Consider the following 21,739-nt stretch of genomic DNA (forward strand, 5'->3'; position numbering starts at 1 on the left):
GGGCCTCAAACCCAAAGCCCACGGCTCGACCAACATCCCCCCATACGCGCTCGCTCCCCCACGCGAGTCAATGCAGGTGGGCCCCGACTCCCCCCAGTGGCACACGCAGACGCAGCGGGGGGGTGTGCACGTGGCCCAGCAGGCTCGCGCGGCGTCAGCCGGGAGACGGGAAGCCTCGGACCCCACCCCACCCCGCGTGTCCACCCACCCACCCGCACCAATTTTCTTTTCTTTTCTTTTCCTCCTTTTTTTTTTCCTCCGCCGCGGAGCGAAGCGAAGCGAGGGGAGTAGTAGTGCTACTTATATTATTATTTTTTTCTTTTCTCACCCGCTTTTATACCCACACCCTCTCTCTCTCTCTCTCTCCTCTCCTTCCCTCTTCTCTCGCAATCGCATCGCACCCCCTCCCCCCCGAGCTTGACTCCGGAAACCCTAGGCAGCCCAGCCATCTCAGCTCTCGGCGACGGCGAGGCGGCGCTCGCTGGGGGTGCGGCCGCGGCGGCTGAGCTTTTGCCAGATCCGGACCACCGCCCCCAGTTCCGGCGCCGCGGCGGCGGCGGAGGCGGAGGCGGAGGTGTGGGAGTCGTTGGCGATTCGGCCCCGGGGGTGGGTGGGAGAGGGCGCCGCTCTGATCGGTGCTCCGACTCCGAGTGGTTCTAAGGTAATTCGTGTGGGGGTGGAGGGGTTGGGGTTGGGGTTGGGTGGGTGGGTTCCGCTGCGGTTGGTGGGGGGAAACGGGGGGAATTGCGGGTGCGGGTGAGGCCGTGGCTTGCGTAGGTGGGGTAGCTGGGGGAACTGTGGTCTGTGTGGGGGGTTTTGATCGGGTGCTGGTTTGAGTTTCGCTGCTCGAAATTTGCTGCTTCGTTTGCTCCCCCATGCTATGCATAATTTGAAAATATATGTTGAGCTCGATCTCGCATGTTAGTCTTTTGGGTACCCTAGTCTTTTCCCCCAATTTTACCTGCTGGATGTACCATTACTTTTGAATGGTGTATTAGTTTGTTGGTTCGAAATTATCAGCTGTATTAATGTTCTTGTCAGCTAAAAATATGTTTTACTGATAATTGTGCATAATATTACATTATATAAAATCAGACTGATAAATAAGTATGCTGCGTTTTTTTTGGGTATTTCTTTAGTCTGATACGGCAATATCATGACTGAGATGTTAAATAATTTGCAATTCGGTCCACTGGCATTAAGATGAGATGCTTAGAGTGTTGTGTGGGAGGAATCAGTGCCCTTTGAGTGTGTTTTAGTTTTGGAATGTCCTGATTCTGGTCTACCTAACTGTGGCTTTCTTCCGTCACATAGTTGCACCCTATGTGGTTAGCCAGCTTCCCCAGTTTGTTCCTTCAATTATACTCAAGCATCTTTTTCCACTTCTTTTTGCTTTCTTATTGTGAATAAGTGAAGTGGTTGCTTTATGGATGCTGATGTTCAGCTCGTGGGGTATTTAGAAATGGCATTAGTGGTTTCTTATCTATGGAGATCGTGCTGCTGTTTTCATGAATACTTGATATGTAGACTGGAAAATTGAAGAGGGCGACATGTACTAAGAAAATTTATGTCATGCATGATGTTTGCGGTTTATTCTCATACTTGGACTAATGAATTTCATCTGGCCATACCCAACCATCAAATATGTGGACCCCAAATTAGGTCTTATTTCTTTATTCTTTATTCAAGTTAATTTCCTCTCTTCCCTGTCGTCATATCAACATATGTATGTGGTTGCCACTGTGTATGCAGCTTTTCTAGGACCACGGGGATAAAGAAAGTATCATATACCAGATAGGAATTTGTTGTTTGCTAAGTTTAACTATTTCAAGCCTTACATTTCTGTCTAGACTAGGTTGGTGTTCTTTTTTGTTGCTTCGTTGGGCTTTATTTTCTTTTTGACGTTGTACCTCTAATTGTCTCTGGAGGCTTCTATTGTAGCTCAAAGTACACTAGATAGTTTTTCCCTGCCTTTTTCATTCCTTGGTTAAAATATCCTTATTGCTCTTATTTCTCTTTCTCTCTCAGCTAGGAAGGATGATCATGTTACGTTTTGCTCAAGATTTTGCTTCACACTGATAAGATCTCAGCATTTGGATGATTAACGCATATTGAATTCTTTCTCAATAAACATGGGAGCTAATTGCTGTATAGCTGCAAAAGAGAGGCCTCAGCCATGTGTTACTCCAATTGAAGTGTCAGCATTCAGGAACGTAAGACACTCTCCATCATGGAGCTTCCGGTGGGATAACCGCACACACATAGAAGACATAATGGAAATGCCCGCATTGTTTTCCAACCATAGTAGTGGAAGCATTCGGCCTGAAACAAAGAGTGGCTCAATTGCGCCAACTGATGGCTTTTCTAACGGAGGCAGCCCTTCTGATATGTTCAACAAGCTCAAGTGCCATAAATCTGACAGGAAGAGGGAGTCATCTAAGATTGCGAGATCTGACCTTCGAGGTAATTTATAAATTGTTCCTATATTCTTTCATTCTTTTATGTTTCTTTATGCATTCCTTCACCTGATTAAAGAATGGGATTCAACATTTCAACTTTGATGTTCTTCATAACAAAGTTATTGAACCTACATGGTCATGACTACCATTTAGGACAACAGAATGATGCCCTTGTTCACTAATGCTGTTGAATGCAACCATAAAGAGTGAAGAACTGAGGCAACAAAAAATATATATTCCATTTGTTTTGTTTTGAACATAAACAATTTGTTTTGTGATGTTTTCTTTCTGAATTAGCACTTTGATTTAACATGTCATTTACTTCTGAATCCTTGCACCTATGTTTATTCGATGCATTTGCACTCTCTTCCAGAGCTAGTAGAATAAAGTTGACTTGTTTAATTTGCTTTACCAACATATTTATTACACAACTTCCAACAGAAGATAAGCTACCACCTGTACCATAATATAAAATTGGAAAGGAAAACTGGGGAATATTGCCAAATTCAATGCTCTTGACCTTCCCAACTGATATTCAAATGCAATATAATTCTAGATGCATACATGATGCTCAATTTATCTTTGATTATGAAGAAAGGGTGCAAAAGAAATGTTGTTGGTCCTGCTCAGGATCTGCTTTAATTTAGATATTATTTTTGCACATTTCCCCATGAATCTGGAATTTGCATTCCCTTTGACCAGTTTAGCATCCTAATTGATCTTAGATTCTGTTTCCACCCAGAGCAGCTTATCTCACTCCATTTTTTGCTATTTGGCATTGCCTTATGTGCGTTTGTTCATAGGATTATCGAAATAAATTTTAGGCTCTAGTTTTTGGTGCTCATTGCTGGAACCTTCTACTGTCTCTGAAGGTGGATTGGTATATAACCATATAACATTCACATCGCACTTTTTTTGGCATGGTTTTTGTGGGGAGCATCCTTTACCCAAGGGAACTTTATTGGCTTGTAATATTTCATTTCTTTGTAACCAAGGTTCGAAAACGTAACCATCTTGTTACTATTCCAAAGCTTTTTGACTGGTACTGGTGCAAACCAGCCTGAATACTTGAAATTTAAAAATTGAACTTTAGAAATTTGTTGATCTGTTATAGCCACAATTTTTTTTCCTGGCAGTTGCAGTAACAATTATCCGGCGGTAACTATTATTTTACTTCAACTTTTGATTTGAATTCCTTTCATCCAGTAAACTTGTAACCTACTTATCTGGCCCCGGAAACCAGCACTTCTGTGAATACCGATTTCTGAAACCGTGTTCATATGTCAATATCTCAGTGAACTACCTGCCTTGCCTAGTCTGGAATTGTTATTTCGAATATGAACTACCTATTAATACATAGATCTACCTTTAGGCTGTGTTCGGCTCTACCTGTTCCCATCCTTCCCTCTTTTGTTTGCTGTGCGCATGCTTCCCAAACTGTTAAAGGGTGCAATTTTTTGCAAAAAAAAAAAATTCTATAGGAAAGTTGCTTTAAATTTATTATTAATCTATTTTTAAAGTTTTTTAAGCTAATATTTAATTAATCATGCGCTTTAATTAATCATGTGCTAAAGAGACGCTATGTTTTCCGTGCTAAAAAGAAGCGTTCCGAACTGGCTGGTTCGAATGCAGCCTTAGTCTATATTCAGTGATAATTCATCGACCATACTTTTAACTTATGTGCCAGGCTGTAAGATAGATTTTATCATCCTTATGCAGAAGACAATAGTCTTCAGCACAGGAGGAGTTTTTGCCTCAGCAGCTATTTGCTGACAATTCCCTTGCTGATTTCTTCTACTTTTTTTTTCAGCAGGTAGATCCACCACAAGCAATTCTTCCCCTGAGGTATGCAATACTAATCTATATAGCTGAAACCTGAAATTATTAGCTGTTACCATTTAAGTTTTATGTACCTTGGAAGATTGAAATGTGCTGTTTCTGATAGGTTTCTTCTTCAACATATTTTGTAGGCAAAGCTTTCCAGAAAATCGCTAGACACAGTAAGTGTGGCTTCAGATTCGAAGATGTCAATCTCTGTTCCTTCAACGCCGCCTGCTATATCCAGAGCAGATCCTTCATCATCCTCCAGGGGGCATTCTCTACCAACAGATGCAGATTCAATGAGGAAAGCACGTCGATCACCAGGGTATCAACTGTATAGACAGGTCTCCGACAGCAAGATTCCATCTCTCAGGTCTCTCAACGAGGGCGCCTCTCCTGAAGGAAGGCCATCCTCCTCCATGCTCTCAGTCTGCAGCAACGATTTATCTGCAGTAGGATCACATGGCGAGTCATCTGATGGTTGGTCAATGCGAACATTTTCTGAAATGGTCGCATCATCTCAGAGAGAGAGATGGTCAGTTGATAGTGAGCTCTTAGGTTCTGTTTCGAGTAAAATGACAAGATCAAATGCTTCTAATAATCCTACTACACATTCACCTGACCAAGAGGTGTGCAAGCTATGTTTAAAGCTATTAAAGGAACGGTCCACATGGAATGCTCAGGAACTGGCTGTTGTTGCTGTTTTATTGTGCGGCCATGTTTACCATGCTGACTGTTTGGATAGCTTAACTGCAGAAGCTGACAAATATGATCCCCCTTGTCCTGTATGCACCCATGGTGAGAAATGTACAGTGAAGCTATTTGGGAAGTTGGAATCAAAGACAAAGAACAAGATACCTAAAAATGTGATAGTTGATGTTAATCTAGATGGGAGCTCTAAGCATCAGAAGGAAAGTAGGAGAGAGCCCAGATTAGGCACAAGTTCTAGCTTGAAGGGCTCGTTTAGTCGCCCGTTTTTGAGAAGGCATTTCTCTATTGGCTCTCGGCCATCCCAGTCAATTTCAGAGAGCGAGTCTGCCAGAAAGAAGGGCTTCTGGGCAAGGCACTGGAGGGAATAGCATAACTGCCAGTCATCATCGAGGTGAGCAGTTTCCCATACTTGTACTGTGCGAATTCCATTCCAAATGCAATTTACCAGCTGTCATTTTCTTTCAAAAGAGAAATCCGACTGTCATATTGCATCCCTGTATCATTGCCATATATGATTACAAAGATAAATGTGCTTATCTTGCCCATGTATTTCTTTTCTAGAAATCCCTCTTGAAGAGGAGCTGTACTCCCAAGCGAGAGCAAGCATGCGGGAGCTGAAGTCAAGCCGAATCGGTGCAAATGATATGACATGGCTGTTGAACGACCTCCGCATTGAAGGTTTCTCCTAGCCATAGTCATATTCGGCCGCAAGCACTTGTCGTGCTGGAAAGGGTCTCGATAGTAGAATAACAGTTGATATAGTATACTATGCAACTGAGGTTTATTTCAGAGCCCAGTCGCAGTTTAGTAGCGAGTAATCTAACAGAAAAAGGGGATGATGGCCTTCAGAGTTGAGACCGAAGGTCCATTGCTGTGTTGCAAGGTTATATATAATCCAGCGTCCCAGCAATCTAGTTACTATGTTTTGTGGTTTTGTATTATTGGTTATGTGCCCCCTTTATTTTATGGTTGCAAATTCATATAGTTTGGGAACTTGCGTACATATTTGGAATCTTAACTCGGGAGATGCTATTTATTCATGACAACGCATCACAGAAGGCATGTAACGGTTATGTAATGTTGTTTGTCATCTTCGCAGACGTGGTAATATGATGGTCATGCATGTTTTTAACAGGGTAAATTGTTTGCAGTGGATTTGGATGTCATGTTTGCTCTACAATTCCTTGAAAGATTGCTGGAGAGAGTTCTGTCTTGTGCATTTAGATCCCTTTTACAAACTACGTTCCAGTGTTTCAAATAGCCGTACTCCCAACATATGACTACGATTAGTCAAACATGAGATTACTTCAACTAGAATACACAAAACTTCAGAGGAAAAATGCCGTAGTCATCCACAAGTGCGTGTATTTAGAATCATGCCATCATAACTGATACGGTATAGTACAATGCAAGCGGTTAATTATATAAATTTTCATCGTCAATTTTTTTTCATTTGTTCTTTTTTTTTTGAGGTTTTCTTCTACATTCGTCAACATAGTACTACTAGCTGGCGAGAACAAAAGTCGACCAAAACCGAAGATAATAATATGTACAAAACCAACACAAAAAAAACGGCGCATACATCAAATGTTCTGCACCAACCAAAGATCGGAGTTTGTTTACGTTTCTCCAGATTGCAAAAAGCATAGAAACCCAGTAACCTGCAAACCTAAAGGCTAGGTATGCTGCTGATCTCTCTGGCTTAATCCAAGGCGTTGGCCTATATGAAGCGCTACCACAGCGACTCCAATAGCGAAACCCGCAACAAGTATCATGTTCCATCGAGCATCCGAACAGCCTGCAAATGCATTTCGGATACCCCTGAGAAATCCTCGATTGCTGCTGAGCTCTGTACTTGGCTTCCCTGCGTCTGACCGCTTGGTAGAAGCTACATCATGCGCTTGGTTCTTCTGGTGCTCAACAAGACGACCACTGTTCTCAAACTTGATAGTCTGGTTGATAGATTCAGAACTACTCGTAGCCATCTTGTTGATCCCAACCCGCATTTTAGCCTGAGTTTTACCCTTGAACTGCGGCACACTAGTTTCAGGTGTTTTCATACTACGATAACGTCTTATAATTCCATTATCAGCAGCTTCATTCGACTGACTAGGCTCAGCATTGGCCTGGGGCGACCACAGTTCTTCCTTCTGAATTCCACTCCAAACATCGGTTGCATATTGAATGGGGTACTGATCCAAAGGATTCTGGAGCATATTGAAGTCATCTGTACCAGGGTGCAGTATGTTGTAAACATCTTCAGGCAACAAGTACTCCGTATCATCTACTACGTTCTCGTTAGGACTAGAATAGTCTTGTTCCACCTTTGGAGCCAAAGCACCTACGTTCTGTAAATTAAGAAGGAAGATAGCGCGATGAGCAAGTATGCACAGGCTAAGAACTGCAATCAAAACATAGTAGAATGGCAGAATGCACAGCACAATGACAAGTACAATTCATGATTTGCAGAAAATACATTGACTCCTAGGTTCCGTGTTAAAGAAAGAACATGGTATGAAAACACAACTACAGTCAACGTTTCCCCATAATATAACAGACCAGATACTTGGCAATAACCAGAAATCTCAGAAGAGGTGGAACAAACCGTAACACATAAGATAGCTTCAGTCCATGGTATATGCAAATCATGGCTATTTTTTAAAAAGTCAATCCAAACAAATCATAATAATTTTCAATGAGTTTCAAATATTATCCATGAGAATGCATTACTCCGGTGTTCCTAAAAAAATTACAAGCAAATCTTCTTTGTCAACCAGCAAAAGAAAATAAAAGGGCAGCCATACTAAGTCACAAAAAAAAATGGTCACAACATTGTGATTTGCCTATGTCTAGGTATCTCTAAAGGTCATTACCAGTCACATGCTTCATATTAGTATCAATTCCCAAGCAGTAACCAGTGCTGTACTAGGCTTAGTATCAATTCCCAAGCAGTAACCAGTGCTGTACTAGGCTCACAAACATTACTATAATGCAATGTTGTGTTTGGTTTCTATATGTTCGTGAAGTTATTCAGTATTTTGTCTATCAGAAATGCATTATGCAGATATATTAAATAGCAATCAGTATGCACAAGTGGACCAGTGAAGATCAATTTATTATGAGTAACAAGCATGTTAGATTTGTCCAACAGATTCTTGTTCATGCAATAGCCCGTTCTCATAGGGAGCTGGAGTCACTACAACATTCTAATAATGTCACTACAACATTCTAATAATTTATCCATTGAATTATTTAACCTGCAAACACAGTGACTGTGAAGAAACTCACCGATGATTCAACATTTTGTTCATCTGGAGACAGATCAGCAGAAGCCAGACTCTGTTCAGGGTCAAAGAAAGGATCAAATAGTTCATTCAACCAATCATCCAGATTAATGTCATCACTAGGAGATGGTATATTAGCAGTGATAGCTGACGTAGTAACACCGTCAGGTTCAGCAACGGTAACTGGTGCAGCTTCAACACCGACAACTGGTTCAGCAGCAGGATTTAGCTGTTCAGTACTGATAACTGATGGAGGAGCATCATATGGTTCTGGATGAGGATCACTGTTGTCCAACTCATTGCCATTCCCTGGGATCCAGTCATTTCTTTTGGTAATACGACAAAGTACATATGCATCCTGAGGGACAATAAAATAAAAGCCCTACATTAGATACTGGAATTCGCCCTTAGTCAGCAAATCATATGATTATATCATCTAAACCAGCAAGTTGTTTGAAGAGTGACATCAAGAAGGTACAGTGCACATTAATTTATATACTCCCTCCGTTTCAAAATGTTTGACACCGTTGATTTTTTAGCACATGTTTAACCGTTCGTCTTATTAAAAAAAATTTGTGAAATATGTAAAACTATATGTGTACATGAAAGTATATTTAACAATGAATCAAATGATATGAAAAGAATAAATAATTACTTAAATTTTTTGAATAAGACGAATAGTCAAACACGTACTAAAAAGTCAACGGTGTCAAATATTTTGAAACGGAGGGAGTATCATGTAAAGCCACAATATAGTTCTCTCTTTTCTAAATAAGCCACTTTAAAATCTTAATAATTAGTTCAATACCTTCATATCAGGGCAGGCTTGACATTCACGCTCATCTATATAGTACTCATGCATGATCCACTCAGTACGTCTCCCAGTGGGTGGGCGGCCTTCATGAAAAACTAAAGTTTTCTTCGTTCCTATAGTTTGCTTGCCCATTTTTATGGCTCGATCCTTTCCAGTGGATTTCCAATACCCAGCAACTGTTGCCCTATTTGACCGAGAACCGTTAGGATACTTTCTGTCACGAGCAGCGAAGAAATGCCACTTATTATCCTGAGTTGGAACATCGCACTTTGCTGTAATGTGAAATATCATCAGCAGTTTACATAATTAGATTCCAAGCGGCATACAAACAAAGGAAGCCAAAAAGTAGAAAAAAGAAACTCATCTATCAAAATAACAGGGCAGAGAATTGGACAAAGAAGATACATAATTGGCAATCAGTTGCATAATATTTAAAAAGGCAAAGGATGCAACAGTACTAAGAAATGACAACAGTACTAAGAATACAGAAAACATTCTGGTGCATTCCCCAGTGGTTCTTGCAAACATGAATGTTTCCATCTACCAGCATTATCTAGTTTAAATTGATGGTCAAATATTGACTCTTTTCTCATCAGCAAACTCTATGGAACGAAACAAATATAGGTTGTCATGGAATAATGTTCAACTTACCAGGTAAATCCCATGGTTCATGCTTGTATATATCCACCTCTGGAATGATCTCATATTCAATCTTTTGGCCATGTATTTTCTTTTTCAGATAGTGAGAAATGAGCTCAGTATCTTTTGGGTGGAATCCAAATCCTGGTGGGAGGACCATGTCACGTAAAGACTCCATGGTTCAAATCTGTGCATGAATCAAGAAAAGCAAACATGATCAGGGAGAATCTAAAACGGCATGGGTATTTAGCACAACGACTTACTGCCTAAAAACTAAAGAACATAAGTGACGATCTTATAAATCTTTCTAGAAAGATTCTCAACACAAACGTTGGCGATTTTAGTATGCTCATGGAGTAACATCCCCAAGCATTTTACAGAAGATAAACATGGAGGCAAACTAACAAAAATCCATATGAACAATGATGCTTCCTCCTTTCTAATTATTGACAATTTCAGGTTCAAAGCAAGCAGGGGAGGAAATTCTAAAATGATTAGTAGGAATATGGTAATAACTCCAAATTTCACATTAAACCACCTGAAAAGTGGGGTGATATCCTATTATAGGCTAGCTAAAATGGGAAAAGAAAAAACAATCGGGAATTCACTGATTTATCATCCTATTGAAGCACTGAAGGAAGAGCAGCTATCCTAATTCCCCAAATACCGAACTACTTCAAGAACACCATTTCTTCGCACAACCAACCAACCGACCGATCCACTCGGATTTCGACGGGGTCGCAACCAATCCCCATTACGCGCGTCTCGAATCCCCCAAGAATCTGCCCCCCGAATCGAAAACCCCAGGAGGCAAAAAAAAAAAAAAGAATAAGAAAAATTCCGCGGCAAAGATCCGCAATCGGCGAGTGATCGCAACCCCTAAACGAAGATCTCGATCGAAGAATCACCCTAAAACCCCCCACCTCCCGAGACGAGACGAAACAACTACCCCTAACATGAACGAACGCTAAACAACAAAAAAATCCCCCGCACCAAGACGAAACCCCCCAACAACGAGCGGGGACGTCGTCAAGCGCGGAACAATCCAAATCACCTAACCAAACACACACGCAGAGTCGAGGCCAGTCGCGGCGCGGCGCGGAGCGGGGAGGAGTCAGTCAACCCACTCACCTCCGGGAACGGGAAGAATCAGAGCCGCGCGGCGCGACGGCTCCCCGGTGCACCCCCTTCCCCCCCGGGCACGAGCGGCGGGTACCCCGGAGCTGGCTCGCGCGCGTCGTTGGGGTGGACTACTACTACTGCTGGTTCGCCATCGACGCCATGGATGGCGAGGCGAGCGAGAGAAAAAAAAGGGGAGGAGGAGGAGGGTGACGTGGCGGGCGAAGCAGCGAGGAAGCTAGGGATGGATGGGTAGGAGGCCGCGCTGCGGGCTCAACGCGCTTTTATATAAACCGCGGCCCGGGTTGGGTCGTTTGCTTAACGCGGGCGACCTGCGGGTCCGCGTGCGGCTGACGCGTGGGGCCCACTGGACCGTGGGGGGTGGGGACTGGCGGGGTGGGGCCCGTGGCCCACTTGGCGCTCTTCCAGTCCGTGCCGCCCAAGTTTCCGCCCCCGCCACCTCCACGTGGGCGAGGGGCTCGTCCGGGCGACACGTGTCGAGCCGCTAGCAATGGATGGACTGATGGATCGAGCCACAGAGAGCGCGCAAAGTGTGGTGCGGCTGCTGATGCTGCATGGCTGACGGAAGAAAGAACACATGACAGCTGGTGTTCTTGTCTCGTAAGATAGGAGATGATTTTAGAGCATGCAAAAAAACAATAAAACCATAAAGGTATGGTTAATAAAATTTTAATTTATTACAAATTTGCAAAATAGATCAATTTTATATTTGAAGCAACTTTTATATGTAAGGTTGTTATGTGAAACGTACCATTTAACATGCTAACAGCTTTAAAATTAAGCGTGTTAACAAGTGAATGTCCCCATCGTTTCTCTTATTCGTGGAATAAGCGAAACGGCATATTTGCAAAAAAAATAATTTGTGAATAAAACTTTTATATACGTGTTCTTAGCAATTTAAAAGTAAAGGCTAAAAAATAAACTTCGATGAAAAAACCTTAAAATCAATTCTAAATTTAAGATTAAAAATTTAAATTTTAAGTGATAAGCATAAGTATAAGCGAAAAGAGAGGGGGGGGGGGGGGCGTGCACGGTGCATCCATCCATCCAGGGGTGATCCAGCTGTTGCCTAGTTGCCCAAGAGGCCAGGAAACGTGTAGAGTATGAGAAGAGCGTTTGAAAATTATTAACCTGGTTAATTCTGACTACAATTCAACAGAGAAATGCGTAATTTCTTTACTGATCATGGCTGATCGACTGTTTTGTGTAAAATTCGTAGACTCAAATCGCTTTCGGTTTCTTCACCGGGGACAGTTCACCTAGCAGAGAGAGTAGATAGATATATTTCTGTATCCTTTTCTATACAATTCTCACACTCTACACCCAGATTTTGACTGCGTACAATAGCTGGCAATGCAATCGATCGGAGTAGAGGAGAGGAAACTGCCTGGAAACAGGCAGCTGGCGTGCGTCATCATCTGCGTGGAAAAAGAGGGCAGCAGCAGCAGCCAACATCACCCAGCCAATGGCGTCCGTAATAATAATCGATGATCATCTCCCTTGCGTTCCGTTAAACGTTTGCATCTGCTGGAGATCTTTTCAGGATTGCAACAGATTAGATGCTCCAATCTGCTCTGCCTTTTTATTCCCTCCATAATTTGGCCTGTACTTTAATTTCTTCGTGCAAAAAAAAAAACATAACCCGGTTAATTCTAACGACAATTCAACAGAGAATAAGACATAATCTAACACGATGAAAGACATCGTGCTATATCATGTTAAACGCTAATTAGGTTAGATTTTTTTTGACGGTGAGAGTACTCATCTTCACTTTCTCTAAGAGCAGGTACAATAGCAGGCTATAAGCCAGCTATATACATATTTTAAAGAGATAAATGAAGAGAGAATAGCGGCGGGTTACAGATTTGTAGCCAGTTACAACACAGACTCCAAGACGTAATGTGTGTATGACATGTAGGACCAGATATTAATAGTATAATAAATAACTATTTTATGAATTGGCTATTACATTGGCTATAAATGATTTGGAGCTAATAGTTAGCTATATTATTAAACTTGCTCTAAGTGCATTCTCATCCTCCTGTTTATTAGTACTAGTACTAATAAGCTAACCAACAAACCTTGACTTTGGAAGTCTGGAGCACTTGGTTTGCGGATGCTAATATAATTATGCGTATCTGGACGAGATTAGCTGATGGCAAGGCTAATTAGGTCTTGGCGACTCGGCCGCTTTTGCTTGTAATAAGAATAATTAGGGTTTTTGATCTTTATCTGGATCGATCGGAAGAACCTTATCCTCACGTCGCCTTCTTCTTGGTTGTTTTGTCCGCTTGGGTGGGAGTTGTTAGCGAGTCATCCCATATCCAAGCGACTATGAATATATACTTCCATTTCTACTGTCATCGATCATCAAGAGGGATTTCTCTATACCATGTCTAAATTCTTCAAATTAAGTTTTTATTATAAAAGACATGGATTATTTTAGTTGATTTTGGCTTCCTGCATTTCAAAGAATTCATTAAGGTTGGTATAAATGGTAGAGAGTAATGGGAACATCTATTGATTATAAGTAGTTGGTGAGAACGTGTATCATTCAGATTAGCTCGGTCAATTATGTTGGTCGTACTGTTCGAAAGGGGGGTGTGTAGTCATGATATGCAATTAATGTTGCATAAATATAAAGTTTTTGTTTGGAGCAGTATGATTAATTAATGAAAAATCTCCACAGCAACCAACTCTCTAATCGCCGGTAGCTAGCCTTTTCGGAAGCAAAAAGGCTGGTAGCCAGGCCTTATTTGTGGAACAAATGCAAGTGTTTAAATTCACATCATTTGAAAGAGTTACTCCATCCGTTTATAAATATTTGACACTGTTGACTTTCTAAATATTTAACATCATTGGCTTTTTAGTATATGTTTAACCGTTTGTTTTATTCAAAAACTTTTGTGAAATATGTAAAACTATATGAATAAGACGAACAGTCAAACATATTTTAAAAATGTTAACGGCGTTAGATATTTAGAAACAGAGGATTATTTAGGAGGACGATCCAGAAAAAAAGATACATTTCTCATCCACATGCTCGAGTAACGAGCGGTTTACTATTCAATGCCTGCTTATACATACATACACACACAAACGTCTTAATTTGTATGCATAGATACAATAATGCTATACGTAAAACAAAAGTGTCAGGGTTATATGATGATTAATTTAGAATATTTATTTTTTTTAAGAATTTATAATTTTTGGTTATGTGATGATCAATATGTAACGGATTAATGATGATGCAAGCTGGTATACATATTTCCTTTAAAAATATATAGGTGTGTAAAGTAAATGTAGCGCGCGGGTCTTTTTTTTCTTCTCCAAATTGATTCCATCTTCGTATATCAACTATCGCATTACCATTGTTTCCAGATAGTGAAAGCAAATGTTATACTATCTCTCCAATTTTTTTTAATAGATAGGCTTTTAATATAATATTATTTGACCATTCATCCTATTGCATGTTTTATCATTAAAGAGACCTATATTTTAGCATATTTACACTAATTTTTTAAATAATACGAATGATCAATGTTATTGTAAAATTCAACGATATATATATATATATATATATATATATATATATATATATATATATATATATATATATATATATATATATATATATATATATATATATATATATATATATATATATATATATATATATATATATATATATATATATATATATATATATATATATATATATATATATATATATATATATATATATATATATATATATATATATATATATATATATAGGACACTCATATGTATGGGGCACCATGGTTTCAAATGCACAAAATCACTCAAATTTTTCAAAATTTTCAAATTGTGAGTATATACCTAGTTATAAGAATTCGATTCATACCTATACCTATCAACAAAACAACTCAAATTTAACTTTATTTCACAATCCATGATTACATACCTAACTAATTATATGTATGGATGCTATATACCTAGAATCAAAATCTAACAAAAACAAGTTCAAATTCAGTTCAAACTTGCTTTCAACTAGTTAGTAAAGTAGTTAATATTAATACCTAAATAATTGAAAAAGTTTCATGCTCATTTGAATTGGGTATATACTCAATTTCAACAATGGTGCCCGGGCACCATGGAGCACCAAACAAATTTACTATATATATATATATATATATATATATATATATATATATATATACAGTCCTATAATACGATTAATATTAGCATATTACCAAATATTTGAACATGGATAAGACAATTCTTGTCCTTTATAGCTTGCATTCGATCCTCAGATGGCTTCATATAGTACATTCATTGAGGCAAAACCTACCACTTTATAACATGACAATGCCATCAACTTCGCCACAACTGTCACTTTCCTCCTCAAAATGTAGTGTTAGCATCATGTATGACCCTAGATGGCCGCATTTTTGGACCCTATTGTCCACTGGTGCCACTCTATCTTAGTTTTTGGTGTGAAAAGCTTATTTACTTTTCTGTTATCCTGACCTTGGACAGAATTTTCAACATAAATCAAAATCATAGAAACTTCTTTAGTCTCACCCACTATGGAACAAGTTTCAGCTTGCAAAAAAAGAAGGGACTAATTTTTAGGTTGACGTACAAAATACATCTTCATTTTCTCTTGCATTTTATATCGTGCAAAAAATTTTCTGCATTTATTTATAATGTATGTATATCATCTACTCTAATTTGTTGAATGGCGATAATATGGATTCACTAATGCAATCAAACTGTAGAACGTTAGCAAAGTCTTAGGGGTCCTTTGGAACGCTGGATTTTCATAATACATTGATAGGAAAAACATATGATTTAAGTGTCTTGTCACCTCGAATCCTATGAATGTAAATTATAGGAATAATACATCAATGGCTGTTTGGATGGAGCGTAGGAAAAACACAAAAATTGCAAGAAAGAGATAGTCACAAAAGAATTTTTTTCCAAGAGATTAAAAAACAGAGGAATGGGTAAAAACATTGGAATATTTCTTATCATAGGATCGCATATGAAAAACAGAGGATTTGAGAGTACATAATTTTTTAGATATATAAGTTTGGATGGGACAAAGAAAAAGTATAGGAATTGTTTTGAACAAGCAGAGCATACAAATGTAATAGAAGCCTACCAACATTTTTTATATGAAAAGAAACAACCAATTTAATTCCAGGATGAAGTATTTGACAGTTTGACACTAAAACAAATTTCATACGGAAACATTCAGTTAGATTGGGACACATTGTGAACTTGTGAAGCGATTCATCGAGAGGACAGCAGCCAGCAGCCCATGAACAGGAACGTGAGCGCATGTTCAACGGCCGAAGATGACGATAGCTACGATCCAATGGTAGCAAGCAGAGATCAGCCAAGACACTGTAGTTGGCAAAGCAGGACGTGGCAGCTTAGAAGAACTCCAGCGATGCAGTCAAAGCAAAATTGTACTTGGGACGATGAGCCCCCTGATTTTATCATTGACTCTTTAGTGAACGATGTAACTATATTAAATGAATAAAGTCTGACATATTATTTAAAAAAAATATATAAGTTTTATTGATTAGTGCAAGGACTAAACAATCATGAAACTAGCTGACAGACGAGCCTCACACTAATGGGGCCATGCGGTCAGTCAGCTATTAGAGAAGCTCAAATGTTGTTTGCCCTTGTTCATCATGCAGAGGAAATTTTAGCAAGTGGTCTGAGTGGATACTTTTTCCCCATTATTTTCATGTAATGGTGAATGAAACATTCCTTCGAACTTCCCGCGATCATTTTGAGTGGTCCGAATGATAGGGAAAAACATATTTCCTATCTACCGTGTTCCTTTGAGAACCCTTTGAAAATCCATCGATCCGAATAAGTTCTGAATCCTTTTAAAATCCTTCAAGACTTATATGATTTAAAACAATCCTTTGAATTTGGGAGTTCTAAAAGAATTTGGGAGAGCAATTCCTAAGCCTGTATATAAGTTCTTTCTACGGAACCCAAATCCTACAAAGTTTCTTTGTTTCAAGGGAACCCTAATTTCATCTCGTTGTAAAAGTAAATTTAATTGTACTCGAACTACTCCTTACATCTCAAAATATAAAGAGATATTGGAACGGAGAGAGTACAAAGGCAATATTTCACATTTAGGGTCCCTTTATAGGATTGAAACCCTACAAGAAATCTTCCTATTTGGCTTTTTGATTCAAAGGATTATAGTTTTTCAAATCCTATACGATTTCTATGGAAGAACTCATTGCATGTAGGTTTTGAAGGAAATTTAGCAAGAGGTCCAATCTCTTGAAATTTTTTTTAAAGTCCCTCTCATCTGATTCCTGTGTTTTGTCCTGCGGTCCAATCAAACGATTATTCTTGTGTTTTGTAATTCTCTATTTTATACTTGTATTTCTATTAAAGTCCTATATATTTTTTCTATTCCTTCATTTTTTTCATTCCTACGATTCAAAGCAAGCCTGTTTGTTATCCCCTTTTCCCAACCCTTTTTTCTCGTTTTCCGCGCGCACGTTTTTCAAACTGCTAAACGGTACGTTTTTTTAAAGAAATTTCTATACGAAGGTTGCTTAAAAGAAATCAAATTAATCCATTTTTGAAAAAAAATAGTTAATACTTAATTAATCACGTGCTAATGGACCGCTCCGTTTTCCGTGATTACTGTTTGTGATGGGAAGAAGGATGTGCGAACACAGCCTTAAAAGTTTTGTAACACTAGATGGATGTGCCACTTGGATGTCCATGTGGCTCATCGTCGTAACAACAACCAAAATGAACCAACTCCAATCCCAACATCCTCATGGCCATAAGACTCGCCCGGCACGGCCCACGGTCGTCGGGCCGGCACAGCACGATTGGCACTTCGGGTGTGCCGTGTCGGTCCACGTGCCGCACCTCAGGCCCAGGCACGGCCCACCAATTGTCGGGCCGTGCCGTATCGGCCCGAAGGTATGGGTGGCCCATCATGTCTTCTTTAAAATAAGTCCATTTACCCTCCCTTCTATTTGGGTTGTGACACATATATAGCTAAAATAAGTCTATTTTACGTCTCTACTCTTTGAGCCGTGCCATATAATAAGCCTATTTTACCTTCCTATTCTTTGTGACGTGCTTTACATATGGTTGAGAATAAGTCTGTTCCGCATCCCTAAACGTCGGGCCTGGCCGGCAGGCCGGCACAGCGTGCCGAGGAAGCAGCGTGCCCGTGCCGTGCCTAGACCGGGCCAAATTTACCGGGCCTTGGGCGGGCCATCGGGCCTCGGGCCATATATGGCCATCTATAGAATTTTTTTTATTTTTAATTTTTTTTATTAAAAGTTTTACAAAAATAATTTTCCATTTTGAAAATTGACGGAAGTAGTCGCCTACCGCCCTCTGGGTAGGCGATTTTTAAAAATCGCCCTCCCAGAGGGCGGCGAAAATGACGTGGCAGACGGCCGTTCGCTCTCGGGCGACGGCCGTCAACGAAATTTGCAGGCGGCCCCCTTGCCGCCCTCCGCGAGGGCGATTTTGTACTGTGCGGGGGGCCGCCTGCAAATGGGCGGCGAGGGGGGCATGGAATTTTGCAGGCGGCCCCCTTGCCGCCCTCCGCGAGGGCGATTTTGTACTGTGCGGGGGGCCGCCTGCAAATGGGCGGCGAGGGGGCATGGAATTTTGCAGGCGGCCCCCTTGCCGCCCTGGGGGAGGGCGATTTTGTACTGTGCTCTATATTTTTGTATAAATATCAATAGTTATCAAATCTTTTTATATTGAAAACTATACAAGATTAAAATCTCCAAGACTGGTAAAATACAATTTTATTATTTTTTAGGGCATATTTGGATTGTTACCGTACAAATATTTTGTTACCGTACAAATATTTTATTAATTTTTAGGGCATATTTGGATTGTTAGTGCCAAATTTTTCTTCACGACCAAATATTTGGTAAGGTAAAATTGCATTTGATCATATTTGGTTTGCTGCCAAAATGTAAAATTGTAGTGAAGAATGTTCTACATAATCTCAAATCTAGATTACGTATTACCAATGAATAGGCTTCCATTTTCGTGTGTTGTGTGCTAGTGGGAAAGAAGATATGAAGAGGTTGCCTTCAGATTGTCAATTATATAGCGTCGTTTTCACTGCAATATATGTGAACTCAATGAGATACATTATTCATTAGATGTGACAAGACGATCACGCGTGGGCGTGATTCACTTTATGTAAATAGGCAGCGCCGAAAGTTGATAGTGATAACTCGAGCTGCCGCTTTTCATGTGTGCTGTTGTGGACTGTGCGCGCTACTGGATCTGACACTACCGTGCAGCGCCGAAAGTGTGTTGTCGTGAGCATAAGTTGTTCTAGCACCATATGAATGAAAAGAACTATGTAGACGAGACAAACACAAGTAGTACTGCAGTAGTAATAGCAAAAGTAGTACTGCTTTACAAGTTTGTAAGCCAAAAGAAACGGTCACATAAGGACTGAAGAGGTAGAACACTACTGACGAGGCCTCTTACCCCTGTATCAAATAGGTTGATCAGAAACATATAAATAATTAGTTCAACATAAGTAATAAATGTTCATAAGCGAATTACTAACACATATTAAACAAGAGTACAAACAAACAAAAGTGTTTAGTCCGAACACTCATCACGATAACATTATGATACAACACCGAATAATTCGCAATACTACTAGTACAACAATAGTCGGAGGTACTCATTACAACAACATTGAATTGAAATTACACGATAGAAGTATTTAGTCCGAACACTCATTACATCACAACAGCATTTTATTTCCTAAATCGAAAGCATTGTTACACCATGGAATCGCCTGCTGCGCGACGACGCCTTGGCCTTGCGCGCCTGCTTGTTGTTCCTTCACCAGGTGGTCGCCTACCATCACTTGCCTGTCCAGATGGACTAGCATCTGCGCCGCTTGGAACTTCTGCATTCTTCGGGCATTTCTTGTAAGTATGGCCGCGCAGATCACACTTGCTGCAGCGTAAAGTCCTCCCACCTGCTTCTGACTCATCCATATCATTTCTGATGCGTCTAGTTTGGCGTCGACCCTTTTTCACCCTTAACTTAGATGGATCTGGAATATAAAAAACTTGGGCACTCAGCGTTGTGTAAGATCCTGAGATCCCGAACCCATATATCTCCTCACTCCATGTATGAAAGATTGCTTCTTTCCTGAAATAATTTGAGACGTACACATTGGGAGGTATGCCACAATCACCGGCAGCAGCAAGAACGTGTGAGCAAGGAAGGTGATGAAGCTTCGGCTTCATACAACTGCAGGTACATCCACCATCCGCCTTCAAGACACATTCCTGCACGGCTTGCTTGCGATAGATACCACGCCTGCTCCTATCAACACACATTATTTCATACCGATGCACTTGTGTGCCTTGAGCAACAACTCGATGTCTCCGTGCCTTTTTGATTTTATCTTCCATGTACTTTGTCACTACGTTGCCAAACACTATGTTGTCATCGGCCATGGACGGACCAATTTTCTTGTATCGATCCCTAAAGTACGCTTGCGTGCCGTGAAGGATGAATTCAACAATAGCAACCAATGGAAGTACCCGAACTCCTCGCATTACCCAGTTGTACACCTCTGCCAAATTGGTTGTCATTATGCCATACCGAGATCCATCGGTGTCGAACAATAGAGACCACTTCTCCTTAGGCTCATTCTCAATCCACTGAGTGAAATTTCTGATGGACGACCCTGACCTCCTTCTCATTGTTGGTGGGTCATCATGTAATGCACCAAGAGGTATGGGAGGCTCGTCACCTTCAACTAGTGGTCTGCGAGATTGCTCATCTGTTTGCTTCGTTGTCAACTCATCCAACTTGTCCCACAACTCATTAAATTTCTTCTCTTGGTTCTGTGCACAGAGCCTCTTAAAGAGCTCCATAAGATGCTTGTTCTTGAATTGCTTGTAGAAATTTGCACCCATGTGACGCATGCACCACCGACTCCGAACATCAGGCCACTTAGCTGGAAGTCCCTTCTCATCCCAACCGTTCTGCAAGTAGTCAATAGCCCGCAACATACCCGCATGACGATCATGTATAAGGCAAACGTTGGGCCTCATACGCACCACTGCAATGTGCACTCTCTCTAGGAACCAGTACCAGCTTTCAGTGTTCTCACTCTCTACAAATGCTAAAGCCATAGGTAGAACCTGGTTGTTCCCATTACACCCAATTGCTGTCAATATCTGACCTCGGTATTTACCTGTCATAAAAGTTCCATCTATGCATAGAACAGGTCGACAATGCACAAAAGCATTGATGCAAGCACCCAATGAGAAAAAGGCTCTTTGCAGCACACTCTTTGTTCGATCATCAACCGATGTAAATGTATGTAGGTCATAGTACGTATTATTATTCCTCTGGGCAATGATGGCTAACAAACGAGGCAAATTATCATAAGAAGCTTCAAATGTGCCATACCTCATCTCAATGATCTTTTGTTTGGCTCTCCAGGCCTTTGCATAGCTTATGGTGTACTTGAATTTGTTCTCGATGTGCCTAATAATTGATTTTGGTTCAAAGCCAATGTTACCAACAACACTGCTGTACATCTCACTTGCCATAAAAGCTGAAGTGATGTTTCGGTGATACTTCTCCACCCCTTGTAAGTAGCACTTGTGCTCGGTCACAATGCTAACTTTCCAATAATCATTCCATTTACCCTTATATGCATGGACACGCCACGGACAATCTTCCTTCATGCACCTCACTTCATACACATAATTTGTTGACTTGACCACCCTAAACTCTCTCTGCAAGGAAACTGCCCAATGCTTCACCGCCTCCTTCATCTCATCCTTATGAGCATATCTTGCACCCTC

The 21,739-nt window shown here is 40.4% G+C and overlaps 2 protein-coding genes across 3 annotated transcripts; one reads left to right on the forward strand and one right to left on the reverse strand.

Moving 5' to 3' along the window:
• Window positions 1-363: 363 nt before the first annotated feature.
• On the forward strand, window positions 364-6,132 carry LOC4325119 (uncharacterized). Of its 2 annotated transcripts, none has more exons than XM_015794307.3 (5): window positions 364-661; window positions 2,029-2,463; window positions 4,270-4,304; window positions 4,430-5,382; window positions 5,553-6,132. In XM_015794307.3, exons 2-4 carry the CDS (start codon window positions 2,133-2,135, stop codon window positions 5,357-5,359), a joined length of 1,296 nt encoding a protein of 431 aa, XP_015649793.1. In that variant the 5' UTR covers window positions 364-661; window positions 2,029-2,132; the 3' UTR covers window positions 5,360-5,382; window positions 5,553-6,132. The 2 variants fall into 2 exon arrangements, with proteins under 2 accessions (XP_015649793.1, XP_015649801.1); XM_015794315.3 differs by having other exon boundaries at window positions 4,273-4,304.
• A 257-nt stretch (window positions 6,133-6,389) lies between these two features.
• LOC4325120 (NAC domain-containing protein 74-like) lies at window positions 6,390-11,101 on the reverse strand. The gene is made up of 5 exons (NM_001406190.1): window positions 10,860-11,101; window positions 9,741-9,915; window positions 9,084-9,361; window positions 8,280-8,633; window positions 6,390-7,339 (listed from the first exon to the last, which is right to left on the reverse strand). The coding sequence occupies exons 2-5, from the start codon at window positions 9,904-9,906 to the stop codon at window positions 6,668-6,670; spliced, it is 1,470 nt and encodes a 489-aa protein (NP_001393119.1). The 5' UTR covers window positions 9,907-9,915; window positions 10,860-11,101; the 3' UTR covers window positions 6,390-6,667.
• Window positions 11,102-21,739: the final 10,638 nt, after the last annotated feature.

The sequence above is a fragment of the Oryza sativa genome, chromosome 1 (assembly GCF_034140825.1).
Source record: "Oryza sativa Japonica Group chromosome 1, ASM3414082v1".
Lineage (NCBI taxonomy): Eukaryota > Viridiplantae > Streptophyta > Magnoliopsida > Poales > Poaceae > Oryza > Oryza sativa.

What these genes read in the sequence shown, in the direction of transcription:
- LOC4325119 (XM_015794307.3), top strand. Translation starts at nt 2,133, where the DNA reads ATGGGAGCTAATTGCTGTATAGCTGCAAAAGAGAGGCCTCAGCCATGT. An exon ending in TGCGAGATCTGACCTTCGAG is followed by an intron (nt 2,464 to 4,269) that starts GTAATTTATAAA and finishes TTTTTTTTTCAG; the next exon opens with CAGGTAGATCCACCACAAGC. An exon ending in CAAGCAATTCTTCCCCTGAG is followed by an intron (nt 4,305 to 4,429) that starts GTATGCAATACT and finishes CATATTTTGTAG; the next exon opens with GCAAAGCTTTCCAGAAAATC.
- LOC4325120 (NM_001406190.1), bottom strand. Translation starts at nt 9,906, where the DNA reads ATGGAGTCTTTACGTGACATGGTCCTCCCACCAGGATTTGGATTCCAC. An exon ending in TGAACCATGGGATTTACCTG is followed by an intron (nt 9,362 to 9,740) that starts GTAAGTTGAACA and finishes TTCACATTACAG; the next exon opens with CAAAGTGCGATGTTCCAACT. An exon ending in AACAAAATGTTGAATCATCG is followed by an intron (nt 7,340 to 8,279) that starts GTGAGTTTCTTC and finishes CTTAATTTACAG; the next exon opens with AACGTAGGTGCTTTGGCTCC.